The sequence below is a fragment of the Lepisosteus oculatus genome, chromosome 21 (genome assembly GCF_040954835.1).
Source record: "Lepisosteus oculatus isolate fLepOcu1 chromosome 21, fLepOcu1.hap2, whole genome shotgun sequence".
Taxonomy (NCBI): domain Eukaryota; kingdom Metazoa; phylum Chordata; class Actinopteri; order Semionotiformes; family Lepisosteidae; genus Lepisosteus; species Lepisosteus oculatus.
Genome location: NC_090716.1, coordinates 13,261,325 through 13,286,497, shown reverse-complemented (window position 1 = coordinate 13,286,497; position 25,173 = coordinate 13,261,325). Strand labels below are relative to the sequence as shown.

The 25,173-nt window shown below is 37.4% G+C and overlaps 1 protein-coding gene across 1 annotated transcript in view; it reads left to right on the top strand.

The window, feature by feature from the left end:
- The window catches only part of ptprja (protein tyrosine phosphatase receptor type Ja), a 76,171-nt gene extending 51,575 nt beyond the window's left edge, over positions 1-24,596 (top strand). Inside the window, exons 18-40 of the mRNA XM_069181871.1 lie at positions 2,410-2,745; positions 2,965-3,219; positions 4,056-4,325; positions 5,592-5,864; positions 6,338-6,592; positions 7,325-7,588; positions 8,327-8,593; positions 8,930-9,199; positions 10,871-11,146; positions 11,992-12,141; positions 13,822-14,002; positions 14,721-14,836; positions 16,199-16,286; positions 17,039-17,083; positions 17,508-17,518; positions 17,927-18,117; positions 18,572-18,662; positions 18,793-18,866; positions 19,789-19,923; positions 20,327-20,443; positions 20,902-21,062; positions 21,290-21,425; positions 21,778-24,596. Of these exons, the coding sequence (XP_069037972.1) occupies positions 2,410-2,745; positions 2,965-3,219; positions 4,056-4,325; positions 5,592-5,864; positions 6,338-6,592; positions 7,325-7,588; positions 8,327-8,593; positions 8,930-9,199; positions 10,871-11,146; positions 11,992-12,141; positions 13,822-14,002; positions 14,721-14,836; positions 16,199-16,286; positions 17,039-17,083; positions 17,508-17,518; positions 17,927-18,117; positions 18,572-18,662; positions 18,793-18,866; positions 19,789-19,923; positions 20,327-20,443; positions 20,902-21,062; positions 21,290-21,425; positions 21,778-21,927 (4,112 nt within the window). The 3' untranslated portion in view covers positions 21,928-24,596. The remainder of the gene's footprint in view (positions 1-2,409; positions 2,746-2,964; positions 3,220-4,055; positions 4,326-5,591; positions 5,865-6,337; positions 6,593-7,324; positions 7,589-8,326; positions 8,594-8,929; positions 9,200-10,870; positions 11,147-11,991; positions 12,142-13,821; positions 14,003-14,720; positions 14,837-16,198; positions 16,287-17,038; positions 17,084-17,507; positions 17,519-17,926; positions 18,118-18,571; positions 18,663-18,792; positions 18,867-19,788; positions 19,924-20,326; positions 20,444-20,901; positions 21,063-21,289; positions 21,426-21,777) is intronic.
- Positions 24,597-25,173: the final 577 nt, after the last annotated feature.

Here is a 25,173-nt window from a genome sequence, read left to right as displayed (position 1 = left end):
TAATGAGGTAAGTTACTGTCTCCTATAGAACTCATGGCATTTTTCTGGCTGGGGACCATTTTGTTGTTTTGTGCATTTACGGTATTTTTACTAAGATTTTATTTCTTAGTCTTGGAATGTTACATTTCTCAAGATATGAATTCTCAAATAGGTTTTATTATATGACATTAACTATTTGATGTTAGTGCTGTCTTTCCAGACAGGCTCAGGCTTGTTGATCAGTGTTTGCCATTGTTTGTAGATATGACTTTGAGAAAAGGATCACAAAACCCAGCTAATGTTTGTGCTTGTTCTTCCCAAACCCCTTGCCTGCACTCACAGGGCCTGATGTCATCAGGAACCTGACTGTCACTCAAGTCACCACATCTTCTGTGTCTCTGAACTGGACTGAGCCTGTGGGAAAAAGCTCCTACTTTAGAGTTGACGTGCTGGAGACTGGGACAAATTCAACCTTTTCTCTGACTCAAAGTCGTGAAAATATGACGGAGAAGTCCTTTAATATTGGTAATCTGACTGTGGGGACTGGATACACTTTCACAGTCATTGCAATGGCTGCAGATAACTCAACAGCAGGAGCCCCTGTCAGCCTCTCTCAGTATACAAGTAAGACATTGCGTTCTCTTGACTGAGACACTAGATCACATTTTTTCTCTGCAGTTGCCTGACTGTTGTGTTTTTTAATATGCGCATTGTATAATAAAGAATTACACAGTGGTTAGCATTACTGTCTCATTGAGCTTGTGCCCTGGGTTCAACTCCAGAAGGGAGTTTTACATTGGTTTCCTCTAAGTGCTCCAGTTTGCTCGCACATTCCAAAGGCATACAGTATGGGAATTTTAAAAGGTTTCTGGGAAACCTTGTCCTTGTGTGAGTTGAGATGGACTGGTGTCCCATCCAGGGTGTATCCCGCCTTGTGCCAGATTCTGCTGGGTTTGACTCTGGGTCTCCAGCAACTTGGTTAAAGCAGGTTTGAAAATGGATGGGTGGAATTTTCTTATAATTTAATAATTTTCCTTTATTTGATTCAGTTCAGTCTTTTCAGACAGGTCTAAAAGAGATGATAAGTGTTTGCTATTGTTTGTAGAGTGTACTTCTCCAAAAAGGATCACAACACCCAGCTAATGTTTGTGCTTGTTCTTCCCAAACCCCTTACCTGCACTCACAGGGCCTGATGTCATCAGGAACCTCACTGTCACTCAAGTCACCACATCTTCTGTGTCTCTGAACTGGACTGAGCCTGTGGGAAAAAGCTCCTACTTTAGAGTTGACGTGCTGAAGACTGGGACAAATTCAACCTTTTCTCTGACTCAAAGTCGTGAAAATATGACAGGGAAGTCCTTTAATATTGGTAATCTGACTGCGGGGACTGGATACACTTTCACAGTCATTGCAGTGGCTGCAGATAACTCAACAGCAGGAGCCCCTGTCAGCCTCTCTCAGTATACAAGTAAGACTTGTTTCTTAACCTTTCTTAATCTTTCTCTGGTGGGTGTTCCATCAGAACACACCCCTCTCACCACTTGTTGTAGTATCCCTGGGAAGATTTATACTGTAATTAAGGAGTGGGTCTGCATAGTGTCTGTGCATAAGCAGGAGTCTCATTTGGGTGACCCGTCTTTCTACTATAGAGGTGTTACGTGATTGATGAGTCTGAGTTTCTTCAACATCACTGTATTGACGGTGTCTGCACCTAAGGATGTACTGCTGTTCCTTTTGTGTCTGAACACTTTTGAAAACCAACTAAAACAACATTGTGTAACTGATCAGCTTCATATTTTACAGGCGTCATTCCAAGCTTTGCTGTAGTATTCATGAGAATAAAGCATAAGGACTTGTGATTATAAATGATACAATTAGAAAAGTATAAATGATTATGAATGAGAGGAGGACATTTGGCCAAATCTAGATTGTTTGGTGGATAGTAATGTACTGATACAGTATGAGGATCTCATACAGCCATTTCGTGAGAGAAGCCAGGATATCATTTTCAGCAGCACGGCAGGGTAGCCTTTTCTAAAGCAATACCTTCTGTTCTCACTTTTAATTGCACTTCCATATTGCTCCACTTGCTTTGATGTCTTGGCACTTGCTTGGAAGTCTTCAGTCGTGCCTGTGGCCTTTTTATACTTTACTGTAAAAACGCTCTGACGTTTTTCTATTTCGGTTTTTCCTTTTTATATTGATCCAGATAATGTTTTTGTAGTTTTTTGGTATTTTTGTGTGGAACTAGATGTTCCACACAGCTAGCCAAAGCCAATACCCTGGATTCCTTAAAAACATTTGCTGGATTAGATCCTTGGTTTAATTCATTACCAGCAACCAAAGAGGAAGACTTTCTTATGTTCTAATGTTGTGATATAATGTACAGTCGTAGTGAAACATGCCGACATCCTTCTTTTACTTTTTAAGAACCCACAAAAGTTGTAGGCTTGACTGCTCAAACCCTGAACTCGACAGCTATAAAGCTCACACGGAACAAGTCGTCTGACTACAAGAACGGATATTCCTATGTGATTCAGACTTTTCCAAATTTAACAGTTCAAGGGATAAGACAGTCCAGTGAGACTACCATCATTGCCCAGGTCTCACCAGGAACCAAATACACTTTTCAGGTTTTCAGTGAAATACAAAATAAGACTACAGGAGGTGCAGAGACAGTTTCAAATTACACAAATGTGGCATCCAGAGCTTTTGTTCATGTTTCCTTAAAGAGTTATTGGTCAGCTTTCTGGATTTTCTTGTTATTAGGAAGATGATGTGATGTGTGATTTTAACTTGTTTGAGTTTTGGGCATAATATTCAGTCATTTTTTCAGTGCTCTTAATTGTCAAATGAAAACTATTAAACTTATGTTGTATTTTTTTTCTGTCACAAGTGAACTTTCCAAAACTGACATTTAAATCATATGTCTAAAAAGTACAATTTTTGTTTTATACTGTATCTGCTCTTATTCTGAATTTTCAGTGCCTGAAAAGATAAAAACGAGTGATATTCAGGTTTCAAGCAATGGTTCAACTAACAGCATAACAGTAACTTGGAATCCTCCAGCTGGAAAGGTGGAATCATATAACATTACGATCCAAGGTGGCTCAACAATCACCTCCAACAGCAGATCTGTAACATTTACCAACCTGGCACCTGGAAGAATTTACAATGTTACAGTGACAACGATCAGCGGACCTTTCCATGTGGATTCTGATGTAGTTCAAAATGCTACTTGTAAGTTCCAAAAGCCATATGAGTTTCCATTGCTAAAGGCAGATTTTCAGCAGATCACAGCTGTTAAAATATATGCACGTAATTACTTACGATGCATGTTCCTCAGTGATTACAGCAATAACAATTAGTACAATTAAATGCAGAAATGAAACCAGCTAATTTAAAAAGAATTAAAAGTACATTTACCTGTATGTCAAATTAAATGTGACATTATGTAGTAACATTTGAAACATGCAGTATTCCCACACTGCAGTATACAATTCACATTTTAACAAAAATTTAACTGAATTAAATGGGGATGGGGCTTATTTACCCCAAGTATTACATACAGTATATTGTCAAATCAAACAAAAACTGTATCTTTGGGTCTGAAGTTGCAAAAGTCTTCTGTGCATGTTTATTTTGTTTTCTGGGGTGACTCAGTATTGAGGGACTGTAATTTTTAATGATGCTATCTAAATGACTAGGTCGCAGTGTATTAGTGCTGGAACAGTATCGACAGCAACTGACCAGAGGAAGCACTACACTCAGAGAATGAAAAGCAACACTAGGACAGCTGTTATGAAATTAAAAATACGGTCTCTGCTGGCTCTTAAATAATGCCTGTGTACGTTGTGCCATACGTGAGTAATCATCAATCAAGTGCAAGCATTTGGCAATTGCTTTGCTGACTAATGTCAATGGAATGCAGCGAAAATGTTTTTTTTTAAATCAAAACCCCAGACACTCAGGCATAAACGTAGGGGGGAGTTGTAAAAACTTAGCAACACAGAATGCCTAAATCTGAACAATTATAACCTAAATCTGCAGTCACTGTCTCTTGATTTTCATTCCAGATCCCACTGCACCTGGAGACATAGAAATAAAAAGCAAAGCAAATGACTCCATGTCTATCGTTTGGGGCGAGCCTCCTAATATGAACAATACCCCACATTCCTTCTTTGTCACGTTCCTGTCGGCCTCCAATAACAGGGCATCTAACAATGTCACTCAGAACAACACCACGTTAACCAGTCTGCAGTCTGGAACTCAGTACATAATTTCAGTGGTTACTGTGGGACAGATGGCACTCCAGAGTGTTCCAGTCACTACAGAAGTTTATACCAGTGAGTATTTCAAGGCCACGGTTCTAACAATACCCTCTCCACCCATTATCGGCCTTTGGGCTGATAATTTAGTCTCCACAGTAAATCAAGGTAGTGTATCTTCACTATTTTCACATGGTTCACTATTTTCAAAAGATCAAACTTTATCTTCATTAATCAGACTTTCAGTGAATTTTTCTGATTATTTCTTAATTGTTTTTTATAGATAGAATAAGAATCAGTGACTACAGTGTATAAAGTATAAAACATCTAGGAATTTGTTTCAGTCCTTTTCAGTCCTTAATGAAAATAATAGAACTTAACATCAGATGAACACAGCACATCTTTGTATTGAAATAAGTCTTAACTTTTTATTTTCTAATTTCTATTCATAAGAACTACATAGAATTTCCTAAATATTTTTGGACTGCATGAGCGGCGCATTGGAGATAATGATCTTTCTATACAGTACAGAATTTGCTTCGGTATGAAAAGAAGGACAAAAACTACAAGCGCTTTTCCTCACCAAGGAAAGAAAACCCTCGCCCTTATCTCTTAATAATGAGAAAATTATCTCGGAATTACGTACTTTATGACAATTGTCATATAATATCTGTATTTACCTACGTGCGGACTCACAGTTTTAAGCAATGGAACCGATTGCATGTATAACTGTTAATAACGGAACCATAATTGCTTTGATCTCTACATCCCACACAACAGGTCCTCATGCTTAAAATTATTCCGTTCATCTTTGCTAAAAAATGTAAGATTTCATTATGACTAAACTCCACTCGAAAGTAAATCTGTACAAATCCTGCAGCGCTGGACACTGACACATCATTAAACCGAAAGTGCCAGCCAAGCTCACGGTAGCTTCTCGATGCGTTCAGTGCACAACATAACAGGTTGTACTGTACCAACACTGAGGTAATCATTGCTATCTCGTATATATACTGTAATGCATACGGCCATCAGGGTGTGTGAGAGCCGGCGTACCAGAGCGGTGACCTCACCGCCCTTCCCTGTGATAGCAGCACTACAGCTACTGGGCTGTAGAGAGATCTCTCTTTGGCTCACCAGTCCCTGCTGAGTGACGCGGGAATCCCGGGTGCGAGCCCCCGACGACGGTAAGGGCGCCCGCCTGAGCCCCCGTTGCGTTACGATGTACTTCGAGAAAAGAATCTTGTCGTTACAAGATAAGGGGACATTTTTTCCTCTTGGTGGCAGCAACGCGTTCCCAGAAAACACAGCTGATTGAGAACAATATTCTTTTCTTTCTTCCAGGACCCAACCCTGTGCAGGCCCTTACCGTTACTGACATTACCACCAACTCGGTTTTACTTAACTGGCAGAGACCTGATGGCTACAAGGAGGAGTATAGATATGATGTAACAGTACTGAACAGTTCCAATACCATTTCAGTCGATAATTACACAGTGAGGTATGAGAACATTACAGTCCAGTTGTGGACTTCGGGCACCAATTACACTTTTAATGTGAAAACCCTGGCCAAAGATGGCACGGAATCCTCTGCCGCCACTGTTTCAGCGTTCACAAGTAAGTCCAATATACAGTATGCTTGCAATGGTAAATGGGGCATGAATTGTTCTAGAAAATCGCGAAATCTTCATGATGTCACATCCATGAACTTTTTTTGCTAAGTTAGAGTGATCAGTGCCACCAAATATTTGTATATTTTTATCGCACTTTGAGAAGGCCTCTGATTAGTTTGAAGTTACAGTGTACTGTAAGTGCAATATATTTATGTATATATGCTTGTATATTTATGCCATTGAAATGTATTTTTTATAAAAATGACCTACACCCTTGTATTGCCGTCTTAAGCATACAGGCACACTGTCAGTCCATCATCCAGCTGGGGGCCACTCAGTGATGGTGGTGGAGGGGATCCCCATGACCTGAAAGAGCTTTCGAGTGGAGTGTCCAGAAAAAACACTATATAAGTGTAATGTTGATTTATTTATGAATAAATACCCATTTGGATGTTATGTTATGTTTTCTCTTTGTAGGACCATTGCCTGTAGGCAATTTAAGTGTGTTTACCATCAATACCACTGCAGTTGTACTGACGTGGACCAAACCGAATGAATATAAGGATGGATATACTTATTTGGTTGAGACCATTGGAGGACCAAATACAACAGTCGTCAATGAGACAGCTGTGATCACAGGCCTGATTCCAGGAACAAACTACTCTTTCAGAGTCTTTACCCTGGCAGGGGGTGACAGCAGAGCAGAACCAAGAACAGCTTCCAATTACACAAGTATGCCTGCTTATTCTAATGTTTTTTATTCTATTTTGAATTCTTAACCAAAAATATGAGTTTAATTGTACTGTAACGTACAGTTTACCCGAATCAGTTTCCTTTAGACTCTGTCTCAGTCCTCTAATGTTTTTTCTAAGTTTGTAAGGCATTGCTTTCAATTGTACCTTTTCAGTTTCAATTTCTGCCTCCAAATTTGGTCAAAATTGCACTGTGGTATTTGTCTTTAAAATATCATATCAAATCGAATTCCTGCCCCTGTCAGTCACCACAACCCAAGATGCAGTCCTAGGTACAGCGAGGGAGTGGAAACCTGGAGGAGTTTAGAGAAGTGTGATGGAGCCAGATTGTTTAGAGCCTTGAAAGTCAGAAACAAGATCTTATATTGGATATGTGACTTTATAAACAACCAAAGTTGAGATAGAAGTACAGGAGTAATATGCAGCCAGTGCCTGGTGTGTGATATAAGTCTAGCTGCATTTTTTTGGACATATTGCAAAGATCGGTAGGGAGCCTGGAACCTTGTCCTTGTCCTTAATAATAATAACCCAGGACCTTGGTCTTGTAGGGTCTTCCACAGTGCAAATTAAATAAAAAACCTCGTTTTCAAATCAGTGCAGTTACTTGCCTTTTGTGGATGTTTACTCATTTTCATCGTGAATAGTCATTGACTTTGCTACAAATGCTGGATTAAAAAATTGCACAACTGTTTCCCCATTTTTTTTTCAACAGTACCAAACAAAATAAACTCTGCGAACATCAGCGTCTCAAACAATGGTACAAATCAGACCATTGTTGTCACCTGGAGTCCTCCACAAGGGAATGTGGAGAACTATATAGTCAGCATCAGAAACAGTTCTGGACAAGTTTCTCAAAAAAATGGCAACACATCTGTGTCATTTGAAGGCCTGAAAGCTGGAACAATATACAATGTCACAGTGACAACCATCAGTGGTCCCTTTAGAGAAGAATCCGATGTGGTTCAAAATGCTACACGTAAGCATCAAGCAAAAATGTTCTCCTGTGATCTTAAGATCAAACTCCTGTAAAGCAGGGTACACTATCACCACTACAACCATACGATATCGTCTGTCAAGCAAGCCGTAGTGTGGAGGAGTGGGCGGGGCTCATGACAAAATTGTGGATCAAACCCCAAGTAGTAGGACACTACTGTGGTACCCTTGAGCAAGGATCTGTCTCTGTTGCACACAATCTGGTAGTAAGTGCATGAGTCTCTACAAGGCCCATAGCCTTTATGTTGTTAGTTTGTTTGTTTATGCTGTTAGTCAGCTTCTTCTTCCTGCCTCTACTTACCATCACATGTAATGTCTGGGGAATGAGCCTGGAAGGTTTTATGGCCTTGGCATTTAAGGTTGTTCTTCACATTGTCATGATCACAAGTCTTCAGATCTTCATATGCCCCAGTGCATTGTATGATGATGCCATGGACATCTTCAGTAGGGATGTGACCAAAGTCTAGGACTTCCAGGTTCTTATGGAAATCTCCACTGCCTTTATTTTCCATTCACGGTCTGCTATAAGGTTCAAAGTATCACACATATACAGGTGGTTACAGTATGTAAGAATGGAAATTACATTCTTGCAGCAGTTTTGGCAAAACATTCCACACAAACTGGAACAGGCTTGATGTATAAATGGGTACAGATATAAGTTCTTTTCAGGGACATAAGTTGATAACATTTTGCTTAGAAGAATTTTATTTTTATCCTTTAGGTCCAAATACGCCTGGAAAAATCAGAATTGAGAGCAAGTCAAACGATTCCATTACATTATCATGGGGCACACCTCCTGACATGGACAGCGTTCCTTTCAGCTTCTACGTGAAATTGCAGCCAGATCAAAATAGCTCCAAATATGAAAATCAAAACAACACTATCTTAAGTGGGCTGAAATCGGGGACCTCCTACAACATATCTGTGGTGACAGTCGGACAGTTGGACTTTTGGAGTGATCCAGTTATATATAATTTGGTTACAACTAGTAAGTATAGAAATAACTTCCTGTAACTTTTATGCAACCAGATTCACAAAGCCTCTGCCTATAAAAGCATCCATTGCAAATGCAAATTTGTACCTGAAAGAATGTTTCAAGAACAGGTTTTTATTTTCACCAATCTGTAGACAGCTGTGACAGTTTGTTCCAATCATGTTTTGTTTAGTGTTCATTTAGAAAAAGGGCATCTTAAAAGTAATTCTGTATCTGTACCCCATGCTGCTCAGTGTTATCCTTTTCAGAATCTTGATGAGTACTGTACCTTTAGTTTTGTACCAGTACCAGTCTCTTAAAAATTCATTAAAATTATTTTCTTTCTGACAGGACCCTTGAGTGTTGAGTCTCTTACAACAGCCTCTTTAACAAATGGCTCAGTTATACTGACATGGAACAAACCCAAAGATTATAAGGAAGGATATCAATACAGAGTAACTGTACAAAGCAACAATGGAAGCCTGGTATCAAATGAGACACAAACAACAGAGAGTCGTACAGTTATGGGCTTAACTCAAGGAGCAAGTTATACATTCAACGTAACAACACTGACATCTGATAATACATCTGCATCACCTGCATCAGTTACTTCCTGTACAAGTAAGTATTTCACGTCAGTCCTCCACTGCCTTCGGTGCTGACATTTTTGAAGGAAAATAAGTTTAATCATCCAGCCAACATTCAGGGTTGCATTGGAGCCACAACTTATCTTGGCATGGCAATCAGCCGGTGCAAGGCAGGATACACCCTGGAAAGGACACCAGTCCATCCCAGTGCACACACAGACACAAACAAGCACACACTCACAACGGGGCCAATTTTCCAAGAAGCCAATTAACCTACAGTACCAGTATGGTTTTTGGACTGTGGGAGGACTGTGCTATCCGCAGATAGCAGCCCAGGTCTGGAATGCTGTGAAGCAGCAATGCTAGCCAATGTGCCACACTGCTGGCCAGAATTAAAGAATGAAGAAAGTCAGAATGTGGTGTTTACAGTTGATGCATCAGATGCCTTCTTGTTGTATTTTATATATCATGAAATGAATGTGACACTTGGCATCCTGTCCAGGTTGTATCCTGCCTTGCTCCCATTGCTTGCTGGGATAGGCTCCAGCTCCGCCATGACCCTGTGCTGGATAAATTTGCTCTAAAACAGATGGATGGATAAAACATGGCATATCACACATGGATCATAGTCCGTGGCATATTGTCAACATTTGTTAATAGGAAGGTTCTTTGGTAAAAACATCTCCTTTGCCAGCCATTTCTTTCTTTTTGCATTAATACTTACAATGCTGTTCAAAGAACGTTAAACGCAGACACAGGCAAAAGTTACATATGGTGTTGTGACAGAAGTCTGGAGGGAGGTCAAATTCCAATGTTGCACTGTTGCTCCCTTATATATAAATACTCCACGGCTCACTACTCATTGGCTTCTTCCCTTGTTGTTACTACTTGACCGAAAATCCTAAATGTACGTAATGTCCAGCAACACTTTACTTAAAGTCTCCACTAGCAGTTTCAACTATTATTACAACTTTGACTGTCACTGAGTTTGGTTCAGGTGAGAAGAAAGTAAGCTTGTCATTAAGTCATCTTTAATCCACAATGGTCAAAAACGCCATCACACCTACTCTAGGTAAACTATATGTATTGGTCCAATGTGAAGTATTTTAGTAGCTAATTCGTTGTTTTTACCAATCAAATCTAATTGATTCATTGTCAAGTTTTCATTTTCATTAATATAATTTCTTCCTCTCTTCACACCCCTAAAAGCCAAAGGATTTCTTTGTACTGCAAAATACAGATCAACCAGGATTAAATATTGGATTAAAACATAATGGCTACAATTTCAATAGATCACCATAGCATTATTTTTGCATAGAGAAAGAAAAACATTGAAAAAGGTGTGAAAAGATTAGAACAATGCAAAAGATCTATTTTGTATAGCAATGTTAATCATAAAATAAATGAAAGACAGTTCTTTATACATACTGTATTGTTGTTACAAATTTAAACAGTTGTTTAAAAAAGTAGAAGACTTTATTGTGTTAATTTTAAATTTGTTAAAAAAAATTGCTTTTTCAATTGGTGCCTAACAGACACATCCTTTACAAAACAATCAACTTCCCACAGTCTTTTTAAAAGGCCTGATTCTTTAAATGACAATTAATTTGAATTGGAAATGCACAAGTTCTTCTTTTCATCATGGAAGATGTAGATTTTTTTCTCATCCATTTAAAAGAAAATGTCTGATTTGTTCTTTCTTAAGCTGCTGCAGTGATAACAGACTTCATGTGTGGAGGACCAAATGGGGGGCCTGCAATCCTAGAAATGAACTGGACCTGCCCTGTAGGTCTGAATACAGGATTTCTGGTGCAAGTCAATGGGACTGAAAACAACCTTTCTACGTGTACTTCTTCTCAGAAGACCTTCTTCAATAAAACACAGCTGAATTACAGCACTCAATACACTGTTCAAATCCAGACCAAAGGATGTGGTGAAAATAGCCCTCCTTTCATCTCTACCTGTCGCACGGGAATCACAGGTACTGTATCTGTCAATGAAATGTAAACCCTCTTCTTGCATTACCTAATCAGGCCAGGTGATGGCAGCCAAGAGCAAGAATAGCTGCCAGTTGGCAAGTTAAATTAAGGGGGGTGCACCCTAGGCAAACTATGCACTTGGGGGTGCACCCCCCTCCTCTTTCATTTTTTTAGCTTTTGGTTAAAACTGAGGTTTAATGATTTGGTTTGCCCATCCGTTTGTTTCTGAAATCCATTGAAACAGAGACTTTTCTTTTACATTCAGTTTTTTTTTAACTTACTTTATTTGAGGTTTTAGTGGGGCCAGCAGGGGGTGCTCACCCTGCGGTCCGTGTGGGTCCTAATGCCCCAGTATAGTGACGGGGACACTATACTGTAAATAAGCGCCGTCCTTCGGATGAGACGTAAAACCGAGGTCCTGACTCTCTGTGGTCATTAAAAATCCCAGAACGTTTCTCGAAAAGAGGAGGGGTGTCACCCCGGTGTCCTGGCCAAATTTCCCATTGGTCCTTACCAATCACGGCCTCCTAATAATCCCAATCTGTAAATTGGCTTCATCACTCTGCTCTCCTCCCCACTGAGAGCTGGTGTGTGGGGAGCGTTCTGGCGCACTATGGCTGCCGTCGCATCATCCAAGTGGGGCTACATCGACACAGCCTGGTGGCTAAAGATTAGCAGCCACACACACATTGGCTGGATTTTCAATGTCCTCCCGCCAATGTTTAGAGATTGTACTTTTCTTGCAAGCTGACGTCTGACAGTGTCGGTTAACAGTGCTTGTTTTCCTTCTTACAGTATGAGTGGAAGTATCCCAACACTGACTTATTTTTTTCTTTTTTCCTTCCAGATCCTCCTCCAGCAAGAACTGATATTCCTGTGGCAGACTTTCTTGATAAAAGTTTTGACCGCTTCACTGTCACCTTCAGTCAGGACCTCTTTAATGACTCCAGTGGACCCATCACAAATTATGGGATACTAGTAACCTCTGCTTTACAAGGTAGGTTTTCAATTCTATTGCTTTTTAAACACCTGCTTTAAAATCATGATTATATATAACAAGAATATTCTGTAGTTATGGTATTAGGGTTAATCTGGAAGATATAAAATAGTCCTAATCACATCTCTATGTATTAATTCAATATTTTCATCAAGAAAATTATGGATTTTAAATTAATTTTAAGGTCCACATTAGGTCTTCACAAACTGACCGTGTAGAGTTAAAAATGTGGTATTTGATAATAGATGGACATGAAATGAATCAAGAAGACTTGATTAGGTACTTTTTATTTTGAATAGGTTTGAAATTTGCTGTCAGAAGTAAAGCAATAATAAAAATACATGCATTACATGGGAAGCTCAGTCTTCAATTAATCTTTTTTGAAGAACTTGATGCAGTCTCCTGAAAAAGTATAACACTGTATACCGCATCATACTGTATAGTCTTTATCAATTACGACTGTTTCCTTGTTCAAAGATGTCTCACAAATGAGTTAAGCAAAACCTTCCTTTTCTTAAACCAATGTTGAATATCTCCTAGACTCCTAGAGTCTGATGCAGATGATCCTTTAGTTTATTTCTAAATATCATCTCCATACCTTTACATGTAATAGACATGGTACTTATTGGACAATAAAAACTGTATTTGACTTACTTTTATCACAGTCTTTTTATGGATAGATGCTGCTTTAGTGCTATATTCCTGTCAATGAATGTTAACCGACTGTATCTTTAAAAATGAAATCCTTCAATTCCTTTAAAAGGTTGGTAGAATACTATTATGCTCTGGACATGTTTATCTTCAGTGATTCCAGTGCCTCTAATATCTAAGCCTCTTGTATGCTACTACTATTAGACTAACATTTCATATACATTTATTTAGTGGACAGATGCTTTTATCCAAAGTGATTTACTGTACAATCACAACTGGTCAAAATGTGAATAAACAGTAGCATAAAACAACAATAAAACCACAGAAAAACATGTTAAATAAGTGCTGTGACGTATTTGGTGTTTCACAGTGCCAAGGGGTTTCAGTGGTCCTTGACATACAGGAAAATAATGGCATAGTCAGTAAGTGTAAAAATTTACAGAAAGTCAAAAGTACAGAAAAAGCTTTAAAGCATTTATTGTTTGAACTACATTTCTGTATCACTTTCTCTCTCTTGACCATCTTATCAGAAGATTTTGGAATGCAGTACCTTGCAAAAGTATTCACTCCCTGCCAATATTGATATTGGTGATTAATTTGGAAAAATGTGAAGTAATATATTTATGATATAAAAAAAACTGCAATTATCAAACTAAACATACTGTAGTTACTGCATATGTGAAAGAGGTTGAATATCAGCAAAACCTACAAAGAAAAGACAATACAAAGTAAAATTACTGATTGCATAAGTACAGTATTCATCCCCCTTGGCCAGTACTTTGTAGAAACACCTTTGGTAGCAAAGAATGGATTGACTGGTCTCTGCCAGTCTCATAAAGGGAAATGTTGTATTCTCGTGCTTTCTTCGTAGCAAATCTGCTCCAGTTCTGACTAGTTCGTTGGAGTTGATGGACTTTAAAGCCTCACCTTAAACTTTCAATTGGAATCAAGTTAGTACTTTGACTCGGAAACATACTCTCTGCACAGTTTGCGCAAACTTACTGAAGCATCCAAATTGTTTCATTATAGGTAAACCCAATAAAACGGATTTATCCAGTACCTACAGTGGATCTATAAAGACTTACCTGGCAACAGTAATTGGAGCAACGCATCGAAGCCGAGCAGCTGGTTCCTACAGTGTTATAATAGGAGATGGGTCAAAACAGTATGGATACACAAATGGACCACTGAGCCGCATTGGGCAATACAGGTAAATATTGTCAAAGAAATGCATGGGTTCAGATCCCACACTTCATAATGTTTCTCCTACAACATACTGACTTTAGTTATGCTTGAGCACCAATCAAAGGCTTATTAAAAATGTGAAAAAAATGGCAATTGTAAATTCTCCTTTTTGCAGTACTGTTAAATGTCTGTGATTCACACTTCAGAACACTGCCCTTACGTCAGCACCTCTTGGTCTGGCTAACAATGCTGCAGAGATGATCAGATACAGTAGGTGGAGGCAGAAGTACTGATCCTAATGAATGACAACTAAAGCTGACAGGCAAAAATGGAAAACAGAAGATAGAAAAATGTTAGAGGGTAAAAACAAAAGTGTCTCAGATAGTTGACAGAAGTTTCAAATTAAGAAATGGCTGCCACTCAGAATCAAACTTACTAGAGCAGCAATGCAGAATAAACTGGTTCACTCCGGAAGAAGAAAATGTATTAGCAAGTAAATAGATCTGACAAAGACTTGCTTTCAATTCAATACAATCTGGCGATTTGCCTGCAAAGTGTGAGAGGCCTGAGAATCTTATTTAAATTAGTTATAACATGTTGTAACAAGTATAATACCAGATAATTATTTGTCTTTTCCCATCTTTTCTAATATAAATCAAAATCTTGTAGAAATGACCATCTCTTGCAAATTACTGAATGACTAATAATGGAGTTTTCTTTTGTTGTATTTTTGTCTTCTGTAGGGTTGCCATTGTTGCATTTACTAAACTGCAAATAACAGATAATTTAATTAATCAACAAACATCATTGCTGTCAATATCACCATATTCATATATAATCGTCCTGCCAGAGAATCCAGGTATGGACTTCAGTGGAATTTCTACAGTTCCTGCTGTATTTTGTCATGCTCATTAGAATTCCACTGATGCTTTTTTATTAAGGACTGTGATCATGATATTGACCAAGGTGTAATTAGGATGTACAGCAATACTGTACATACGCACAAATAGCATGTTTGCATTTAATAGGCACCCTTTGAAAATGTGTAAGCCCTGCTAGTGATCTGGATGAAAGTTTAGTACGAGTGGTTTTTACGTCCTATCTGAATTTTTTTTTGTCTTGGCCTGGAGGTGGCGGTGCACTGCGCTGTAATTCTATCCCAAAACTGAGTCGGTTGGATCAAAAGCTTTAACCAAGCATTACTGAATCTCATTCAAATGCAAGAGCTTCGATCAGTGGTCTTGACTGGTTCCCACTCATTCCTTTTGGTTTGGGGAACATGTCAAAATCCTATGCCCAGAGAAGTTCATATATACTGTATATAACCTCAATGAACGTGATGAATACATTTTAGCATTTTGCAAAATCTCTATCCACTTGAAATCTGCCAGTCTTGCTCCACTTTTCCCTCAGTTTTGTTTTCACATCTGCCCGTGAAGAAAACTTTTAAACCTTTGCTTCCTTACACCTTCACTTTACATCCCTATACAGTCATAAAGTGTTTAAAAGATTTACATGGATCCTTGCAAATTATCCTCTTATTGTTTTGCACATGGAACTGATCACTATCTTGTTGTATTTCATTTAGGACAAATCTTTAGAATAGCAGCTTTTAAAACTTTTGAACCACAGTTCTCTTTTTCATACAAGGCTCACCAAAGTGTTTGTGATATACTGTACTGTACCACAATGCTTTCACTGACAAACACTAAAGTCAAGAATGACTCCCTAAATTTTTGTAGGACAAGATACTTTAAATGTTGTAATTTTCCTTCTTTTAGAAAAAATTGTTCATGCAAGTTGTCCCCAAGATGAGTTTCCCCTTTGTTTTTGGTCTGACTTGTTATCACTCTCACTGGCATGAAATAAAACATTTTAACAAAAAATACTATAAAAAGAGTGAAGTAGTTCAGGTTCAGGAGCTGCGTCAGCATGCGTAGGCTGCAAAGGAACAAGTAATAGGTTTATTCCATGCTGAAAAAAGAAGAAGAAAGAAAACACTTCATTCTTTCTTCTTTTTTCAGCATGGAATAAACCTATTACTTGTTCCTAAAAGAGTGAAGGCAGGCTAGCATGGTGCTGCCTTGCAGCCTCAAGTTTGATTGCAGCTTCATTATTCATTATTATGTGTGGAGGTTGCATGTTCCCTCCCCTTTTTTATGAGTTTCCTGCAGGCGCTCCAATTTCCTCATATCCTGTGTTCTTCTTGTCTTCCTTGCAGCTGTCATTGGAGGGGCTGTGGGAGGAACCCTGTCTGTTTTCCTGATCCTGTTGCTGATCACCATCATCCTAGTGATCTACTGGAGAAGGTGAGTGTGACAGCAGCTGTCTTAACCTGCAGGCCCATTGATTAAATCAGTGGAAATTGATGGGAAGCCTTTGTCAGGAAATATTTTACCTCAAAGAGGTAAAAGTTTACAAAAGAAAATGAAACTAAAACCGAATATAACAAAAAAATACACAATTAGAATAGTTCAGAATCTATAGATTAAAATCAGATATCAATACATGTAAATTATTATAAAATAATATTTTACTACCCTTTTTTCTATTTTACAATATACCAGGCCTTCTACAGAGATCTACAGTATATGACTATGTCTAGTTTTATTGGTCATTACAGTCAGATGCCTGTCACTACAAACTGATGATCTTTGGCCTTTTCCCTTCTACAAAGAATAGAGGATTGTAGGGTTAAAGTGGCCTGTGCTGTTGTTATACCTGGTCTACCACGTGAGAGACTCTCACTCACATTGCAGGCATGATGATTAGATGTGATTCGTTGCAATGTTAAATACTAGGTAGGAGTTTATAATACATTCCACTTCATGATTTGCTTATCTGATTTTGTGTCCTACGACATGGAAATATTATTTACAGGACGCTGCTGAATATAAAATCAAAGTGATAATGGTTTCTCTAAACAGAATAACAATGGAGAAAAAGTAAATTAATCACAGAGCAAGTAGTAGTAGGATATCAAAGTATCGACATATATAAACAATAGATTTTCATACAGTACATTCTTGAACTGAATGTATTTCTATGTATATTTTTGCAGACGGGCCAACAAGAAATCTCAAGATGTCCCTTTCACATCTCTGAGGTGAGTTTTTAGAACTTTTGTGACCATGTGTGAAACAAACAAGAAGCTTTCCATATGATTCTTGCTTTGGTCCCAGAACCTACCAGCAGTTTTTTTAAAGTCAAACTTGCATAATTAAAAAAAAAGTTTGATAAAATTGCATTTTATAGGATCTCTCCTAATGTATAGCCTTTGGAACAAACATTGGAACAAACATTTCTGTATTTTAGTGCAATTTAAAACTTGTCATGCTTCAAAGAGATATTTACATTTTAAGATTAAAATTGTTTTTCTTTCTGTTTTTTACAGAGCCAAAGTGTAAGTATACATCTCCATGCACACTTATTTTCATTTCTGTCTGACAGTTGTGCTCTAGTGTAATCTGATTTTTCATGGGCTTATATCAATAGGGTAAACATTAATTCAGTGTTCTTTTTCAGTGTAGCAATGTGGTAAGTACTGTATGATAAAATCGGTTTATACATTGTAAATAACAGCATTTTTGACACTTTTCATGAGCTAGAAACTCTGTCATCACTATTTTAATGAGCCTGTGTGTTAATTTGCTGCTATGATACACTATTCTAATCATTTTTAATTTCTGTGCTCACAAACTACTCATGTAAAATAACCTTGATCTTATTTCATGTCATCTTACTAGTGCAGAAGGGATTGTACTGCATTCATTGGTTTCACACTTTCATTAAAATGCCTATTGCATGTTCCTGATATATTTACAATTTACAAGCTGCAAAACATATTAAGATGAAAATACAGTATGTCAATAATGTACAGTAGTTCTTGGATCTCTAAGCTATTGTACCAAGCAGGTACAAACTGTTCTTGTTCTAAATCCTTCATAAGTTCTTTTTTATTTCTATGCGAATGCTTCAGTTGTTTTTGGAAATAATGGTAAACTCTCATTATTTAGAAACTGCACTGAAATACCATGTTTTCCCTTGTCTAGGGGCATTCCTGTAAGAGTTGAGGCCTATGAAACGTACTACAAGAAGCAAAGGGCTGATTCAAACTGCGGTTTTGCGGAAGAATTTGAGGTAAAATTAAAAATTGAATAGAAGATGATAGGAAAAGGCTATATCAAAAGAATAATGAGAATTCACTTTTTATTGGCTCACTTCTAAAGGCAGGTCTTGACAAATACTCATATTATACTCATATACTCATACTGGCTTTGTCCTTTGACTGTCCTTATCTAGTTTTCTGACTCCTGTCTTTTACATTTTTTGAAACTCAATTTGTTTTTTCCTCAGAAAGGTGAGGTTGCATTTAGCAGAGTACAGAGTAAAAAGCCCTGGTCAGCCAAATGTACTATAAACCAGTTTGTTACACATACTGTCCAAACCTCTTTACTGTAGATACTGCATTCTTACACTGCTCTCCACATGCAGAAGGTAATCTGTGATCCCATACTGTATGTGGTGTTGATGGGCGTCTGTTTGAAAGCGCACAAGAAGTAGATTTGCATTGACATCATGCTTTGTGCTTTAGGATCTTAGACCCGTGGGCACAATCCAGCTCAAGAATCATGCCCTAGAACCAGATAACAAACCAAAGAACCGCTACAACAATGTGCTGCCATGTAAGTCACTAACATTTTTCATACTCTCCTATGTCATAAAGAGAGCTGTACTGCATCTTTCTTCTGAATACATCCATGTTCAATAAACGTATTTATTCTCTTATGAGATTCCGATTTGTTTTTCACCCAGATGACGCCAGCAGGGTCAAGCTTTCTGTTCAAGGAAATCCTTGTGATGACTATATCAATGCCAACTACATGCCTGTAAGTGTCTCCTTGTCATTAGTTTTCAGATGAAGCTCTCAAATGTTTGATGTTTGCTAGTTGCCATAGAAGACTCAGCTACTGTAGATGACTCAGTTAGAAACAGCAGCTGACTTGCACTGTTTTCTAGAGATATCTCACAGAGCATTGCAGAGCGGGCTTACTCATGCATTACACTTCCCCATAGTGCCTGCTAACCAATTTACTTCTACTGATTAATAAGCAGTGCTAAGAGTAATCATTCTGCCAATGTACTTAATGAACAAAAAGCAGAAGTGCTATTTAGGGAGGGCAGGCTTAATGCATTAAAAATGAGGAGCAAAAAGTACAATTTAATTAAACTAAACAATATGACTACCACAAATTAGAAGGTACCCCAAGAGTTTCTGCCAGATCTCATACCTGCATCTGGTAATATAGAGGATTATAGCCTCACAGTCCGGCATAGAGTGGGCAGATCTTGCTATATATTTATGTTGCATGAGCCAACTCTGTGCTCTCTGTAGCCCATCCCACAGTCCCTTGGTCTTCTGTCCTAAAGATGACATCCTGTCAAGTGTTCTGTTTTGAGAAAGATTTCAAGTTAGAAACATAGAAGCATTTAATCCAAGATTATTTAATTTCCTTAAAGATATTTCTTTAATGACTGTGGATTGTCTCTTAAAAAATAAGGATGGCTCTGGTTCAAGTGGATTTATTTTAGGGAAAAACTGTTGCCACCTTACTTTTTAAAAAAAAAGAACAGCACAAAATAGATTTTAATGCTGTGCAGTGGGAGAAATCTGCTATTGTAATAGGCAGAGGGATCATTAATACCGTGTTCATGCAATTATTTAATTGACCAGTCCCACTGTGGCTGAAGGGGAAATAAAATAATAATCACAAGGGACTATAAAGAGTAATGACATTTCTGGGTTCCCAGGGCTATAACTCGAAGAAGGAATTCATCGCCGCCCAAGGGCCCTTGCCGGGGACTGTGAATGACTTCTGGAGAATGATCTGGGAGAAGAACGTCCACACGCTGGTGATGCTGACCAGGTGCAACGAGCAGGGACGGGTGAGTCAACGTGGAAACTTGTTGCTACATCTGAACAGAGCTTATTCCTACCAGGCATGTTTCACTTATCAGTAGAGACAAAAGAACCTAAAGCTCTCAAACAGAAGGAAGTTGTTAGGCCACCACTTGTATGGTCTGTAGTAGCTAACTGGTCCTATGATCTCCTCCAGCTATTTACTGAGATAAAATATGGTGTCAACATGACAGGGTAGCTTGTTCTAGACTCCCACAATCCTTCCCCCTCTGTGGAGAATAATTACCTCCTGTTCTCTAAAAAACCTGTAAGGGAACCTGCTAAAAGAACGATCTCTCTACAGTGAATTTGTGAATTTGACCTTTACCTCACAGTAACACTCCAATACTAGCTCAGCAATTCATATTCAACCAATCTCTTGCTGTTTAGGTGAAATGTGAAGAATACTGGCCCTCTCAGACAAAGGTCTGTAGCAACATAACAGTGACGTTGACTTCGGAAATCCCCCTAGAAGACTGGACAATTAGAGACTTTAAAATAAAAAATGTGAGTATGGACTGATTTTAAAATGCTCTCTGGAGATTAGGTTATTCGAACTCTTAGTAGCTAGAATGTAAGATCTTTTTTCGAGACATTGTTCCATTTTCTACAACATGATGTTTTTTTTTTTAATGAGCATATACTTCCTAAGAGCTAAACTATGTTGTTCTAACAAAAACATTATAATTGATACTGTAAATGTGTTAAAGTAAGAAAAACATTTACATAGTTAAGCAGATCCCTGCTGATTTAATGTGGACTTTATTCAACAGTTGTGGTTGTGATGGAGAGATATTTAGGTGTGTTCATATTTATCACAGCTTCTTTCTACACCTTATCTGCATTTCCCTAATTTCACAGAAATGGTGCTTCAGACAATGTTATGTTTGATACAGAGTAATTAATTTGCTCTGTTTTTTTACACCTTGTAATGGAAATAAATGTGTTTTTTCTGTCCGTCTCAGACTAAGACAGCTGAAACTCGCAACTTGCGCCATTTCCATTTCACTGCCTGGCCAGACCATGGCGTGCCAGAGACCACAGAGCTACTGATCAGTTTCAGACACCTCGTGAGAGAACACATGGACCAGTTCTCCAGAAACTCTCCCACTATAGTGCACTGCAGGTGAGCAGTCATTGTGTGGCACAATGTGTAGAACAGACTGGCCTTCTGTACTGCGAACCTTGGTAACCACACACAGTACAGGAGTGTTACTGTACTGTTTATAATACTAGACAGATTCTACATGTTTACTGTCTCGGTTTCATCAGCAAATGAATATTGTTGAGACTTATATTTTGCAATTTTCCTACGTGAAGTGTGTTTGGTTTATTTTCCTTTTTGGAAATCAGTGCTGGAGTTGGGCGAACAGGAACGTTCATTGCGATTGACACCATCATCTACCAGATTGAGCGGGAGGGCATTGTGGATGTCTACGGCATCGTCCATAGTCTTCGGATGCACCGCCCGCTAATGGTCCAGACAGAGGTACGGAGAAGTTCACACTTCTACTGCCTGCTCTCATACGATCGTCTGGTAATATCCAGGCCCATAAATAAATTAATACAATCCCTGAACATATTTTTGAAATTCTTGTGCCACTGAATCTCTTTGCCACTCTTCCTATTTTTATGCCATTGGGAAATTTAACCCGTTTTCTATGTCAGAATCAAAATCATTGATATATTTTAGGAGGAGCAAAGAACCTAAAATGACCTAAAATGGATCCTGCAGCACATCACTGGTGTTCAGTTAGAAGCTCTTCTTCTTAGGATGAGGTGTTCTTGGGGTTTAAGAGAGCCCTGCATTCATGGGTTTTGTCTTTGATTTGTCTTTACAGGACCAATACGTGTTTTTAAACCAATGTGCCATGGACATTATCAGATCAAGAACTGGAACTAACGTGGACTTAATCTACCAAAACACAGCAGCTCTGAGCATATATGAGAACTTTGATCCTGTAAAATCTAAAGGAAAGAATGGTTACTAAGCAGAGACAGAACAATACTGTAAAGATTGCACTGCAATTATGTTATTAAAAACTACCTTTTTTAAAAAAAGGGAAACACTTCTTCCAGACTTTAATGATTGTATTTAGTGTAAACACATTTTAGCAATTTGGCTCGTCAGTGTACAGAAGCACTAGGAATAATAGTTTTACAGGCCTATCATGTATGTATGTGGACATACTGCAATATTAAAGATTTAAGGGCAAATTAATCAGCTTTAAAATTAATGTAGTGGTTTCCACGGAGACAATAAAATGTATTTAGTGATTTGTACAGAGAAGATACTTAAAAAAGGCACTGTAAGGGAACATATACAGTACAAAACCATAAATAATAAAATAATGTTTGCTGTAGAAAAGTATATTTACAAAATGAGTATGTAACAAAAATCCTGCTGACTGTTCATATACACATCAGAAAAGACCTTTTAGACAAGGGAGAGGAACAATGTTTCGTGTAACAGATGCTGTAATTGTAAGTGCCTTAATGCTGTATTGAAACCTCCTAAGAGTATAACACAGCTGAAAGACTCTGTATTGCCTTAAGACAAGCCTTGAATAACGTGCCAAGCTGACAAATGCATTTCCTCCTTTACTCTTTGTTAGTTTTCAGGGGATTATGAGCAATAACCATACAGTCAAAAGCTGAAAAATATTTTTAGTCCCCGAGAAAATCGAGAATTGTCAACAGTTTTATGAAATATAGAACAACATGAAAGGCTCTCCGAAGTCAAGACTCCACAATTAAGCAATGTTGAAGACTTGAGTAAAATGTTTAGTCTGAGTTGTACAAATGTCCTCTTTGGTCTTATAAAGAGAGTTTCATTTTATGTCCTAATATACAGTAGGTTAATATTTCTAAAGTAAGGTTATAATTATCAGTGCAATACATGGTGTCTGACTGTAAATATTTCAGGTTAGAGAATTATGCTTTCATACTCTTGCGTAGTTTATGAAAGATATTATGCTCAGGTCAGCTCTGTTTTTAATTTGTATTTTTGAAGTGTTTGTGTGTGTATTTAAAAGAAAGAAGAGTCTGTTAAATATTTTGTGTACGTTTCATTCATAGAGATGTTATATCATTATTTAAACATGTAACTGTAGTTTATCCTGAGATTCTTTTACCATGAATTGAAGCATTTTAAAATGTCAGATAAAGCAGGATCTTGACCATTTCTTATTACTGCACCTTAATATATGATTTATTGCAGTATCCTACTGGTCTAAGTACATTTGTCTCTGTTTGCTGGGAACATCCAATGTATAGTACACTGTGCTGCTGTTGAAACAGCATTCCTTTCCTTTTTAAACCCTCTTAGCAGTGATCTCTCATGAAGTGATATCCTCCATGTGATGTTCTCTGTGCAGATGTGGTACACTGAATACTGAAGTTAGTATGAATCCATGACCAATTTTGCACAAATGAGTACTGTGTATCAAAACAATGCTGTAGGTAACTCATTCCATTACACGCAAGAAGAGAACCACCTTTGGAATTCCACTGCTGAGATGAACTGAATAAATGCTCATATTCCAAAGGTTGACAATATATTGCAAAAATATTTGTGTATGTATACTGCAGTTGGTATTTATGGCACTGGTTAGAGTTCAATGTTTTGAGGTGAAGATGAAAAGCAATACACTGTATATTATTTGACTATCAGAGTTGTTTAAATTTTAAAGTCCTTATTATGAAACTGCCACAATGATCGACTTTTCTAATTATGATGATGCACTGGTTGCATTTTTAATTAATATATTTAAGATCTATTACAAATGAGCATTATTAATTACGATGCTGAAGAATATCTGTAAGCTGAAATATTGAGTGTGTAAATGAAGGCAAAGAAAATGCACCATTTTGTCAAGTTCTTTTCATAAATTTAGATTATCAGAGGCCAAATATCCATTTCTACATTGTAGCTGATGTAAGTCTGTCAAATTTTACAGAAATTGTGGTTCATTTAATGAATGAGAAATTTAATTGACCTCTCTAGGTGTAATAACACTGGGTTGGATCATTTCAATAAATGTTAAAACTAGAAATGTGTTAAAAATTATTGATTTTATGCAATTGTAAATAAACATCTTCCCTTGTACATTTTAAAATGTCCAAAGATTATGCAAAAAAGGGACTTTTAGTTGAAATTACTGTACATACATTGCCTCAGTATGTTTCTGTAGTCATGTTCGTACTCAGTTGCAGGAAGTACAGTACCTCTTTTTTAAATAATAATGTTTAGTATTAGCTTTAATAAAAGAAGATTATATATTTTTAATTTAAGAAGGGACTGCAAATCTACTTATTAAAGAAAGAAGACCATACTTTGGAAAAACTAAGTCAGCCTGTGAATTTTGTTATTACAAATCTGCTGTTGAGTTTTGGTTTGATGGCACTATTTAAATTGTTTTGATAAGATACGTATCTGCAAGCTTGGACTTTTCCAAATGACATTCTGTCTTTAAGGCACCTATTGCAATTTGATATTATTGTGAAAAACATGTTGCTTAATGACTTTTTTTAAATTCTGAGAAAATTGTGATGTCGAAGGTACAATATGAATACCAATAAATGAAGGATTTTATTTTTAAATGTACAAAATATTGTGGTAAACGTTCCAGAACCTGGAATTAAATGTTCTATCTTTGAATTTGTGTTTTGACTGATTTTTCATTCTTTCTTGGTGTGTGTGCCCTGTTTTTGAAATGAGACTATGACTTTTCACTTGATTCTTTCATCTTTTTTAGCAGTTCATTACCTCAGAGTTGATAATTAAAAAAAACTTTGAAATATTACTACAGTCTAACAAAATGTTTGCAAACAAATAGAAGTCTTCATTTGTGACATGATTATGCCATTTCCTTGGACTGGTCTTAAATATACAGTCATTTTGTTGTCATTCCAACATACAGTATGATACTGCTATGACTCCTGTACATACAGTATCATCTACTGTTCTAGTTTTGTTTTTCTCTCATTTTTCTTCTTTCAAACTTACTTCTTTCATTTTGTATATTCAGTTAATCATTTTTGTGTTTTGATATCATACATACATTATTTTTCTTATTTTAGAAAAAATAAAAAGTTACCCTTTATAAACCTTGCTTGTAATATTCAGTAGTAACTGTGTAAAATGTGTAGTTAACATGGTGAAATCACAGTATGTTACCACAATATGAGGCTGTGTTTTCAAGAGCAGCACAGTAAAATTGTGCAGATGGTAATGT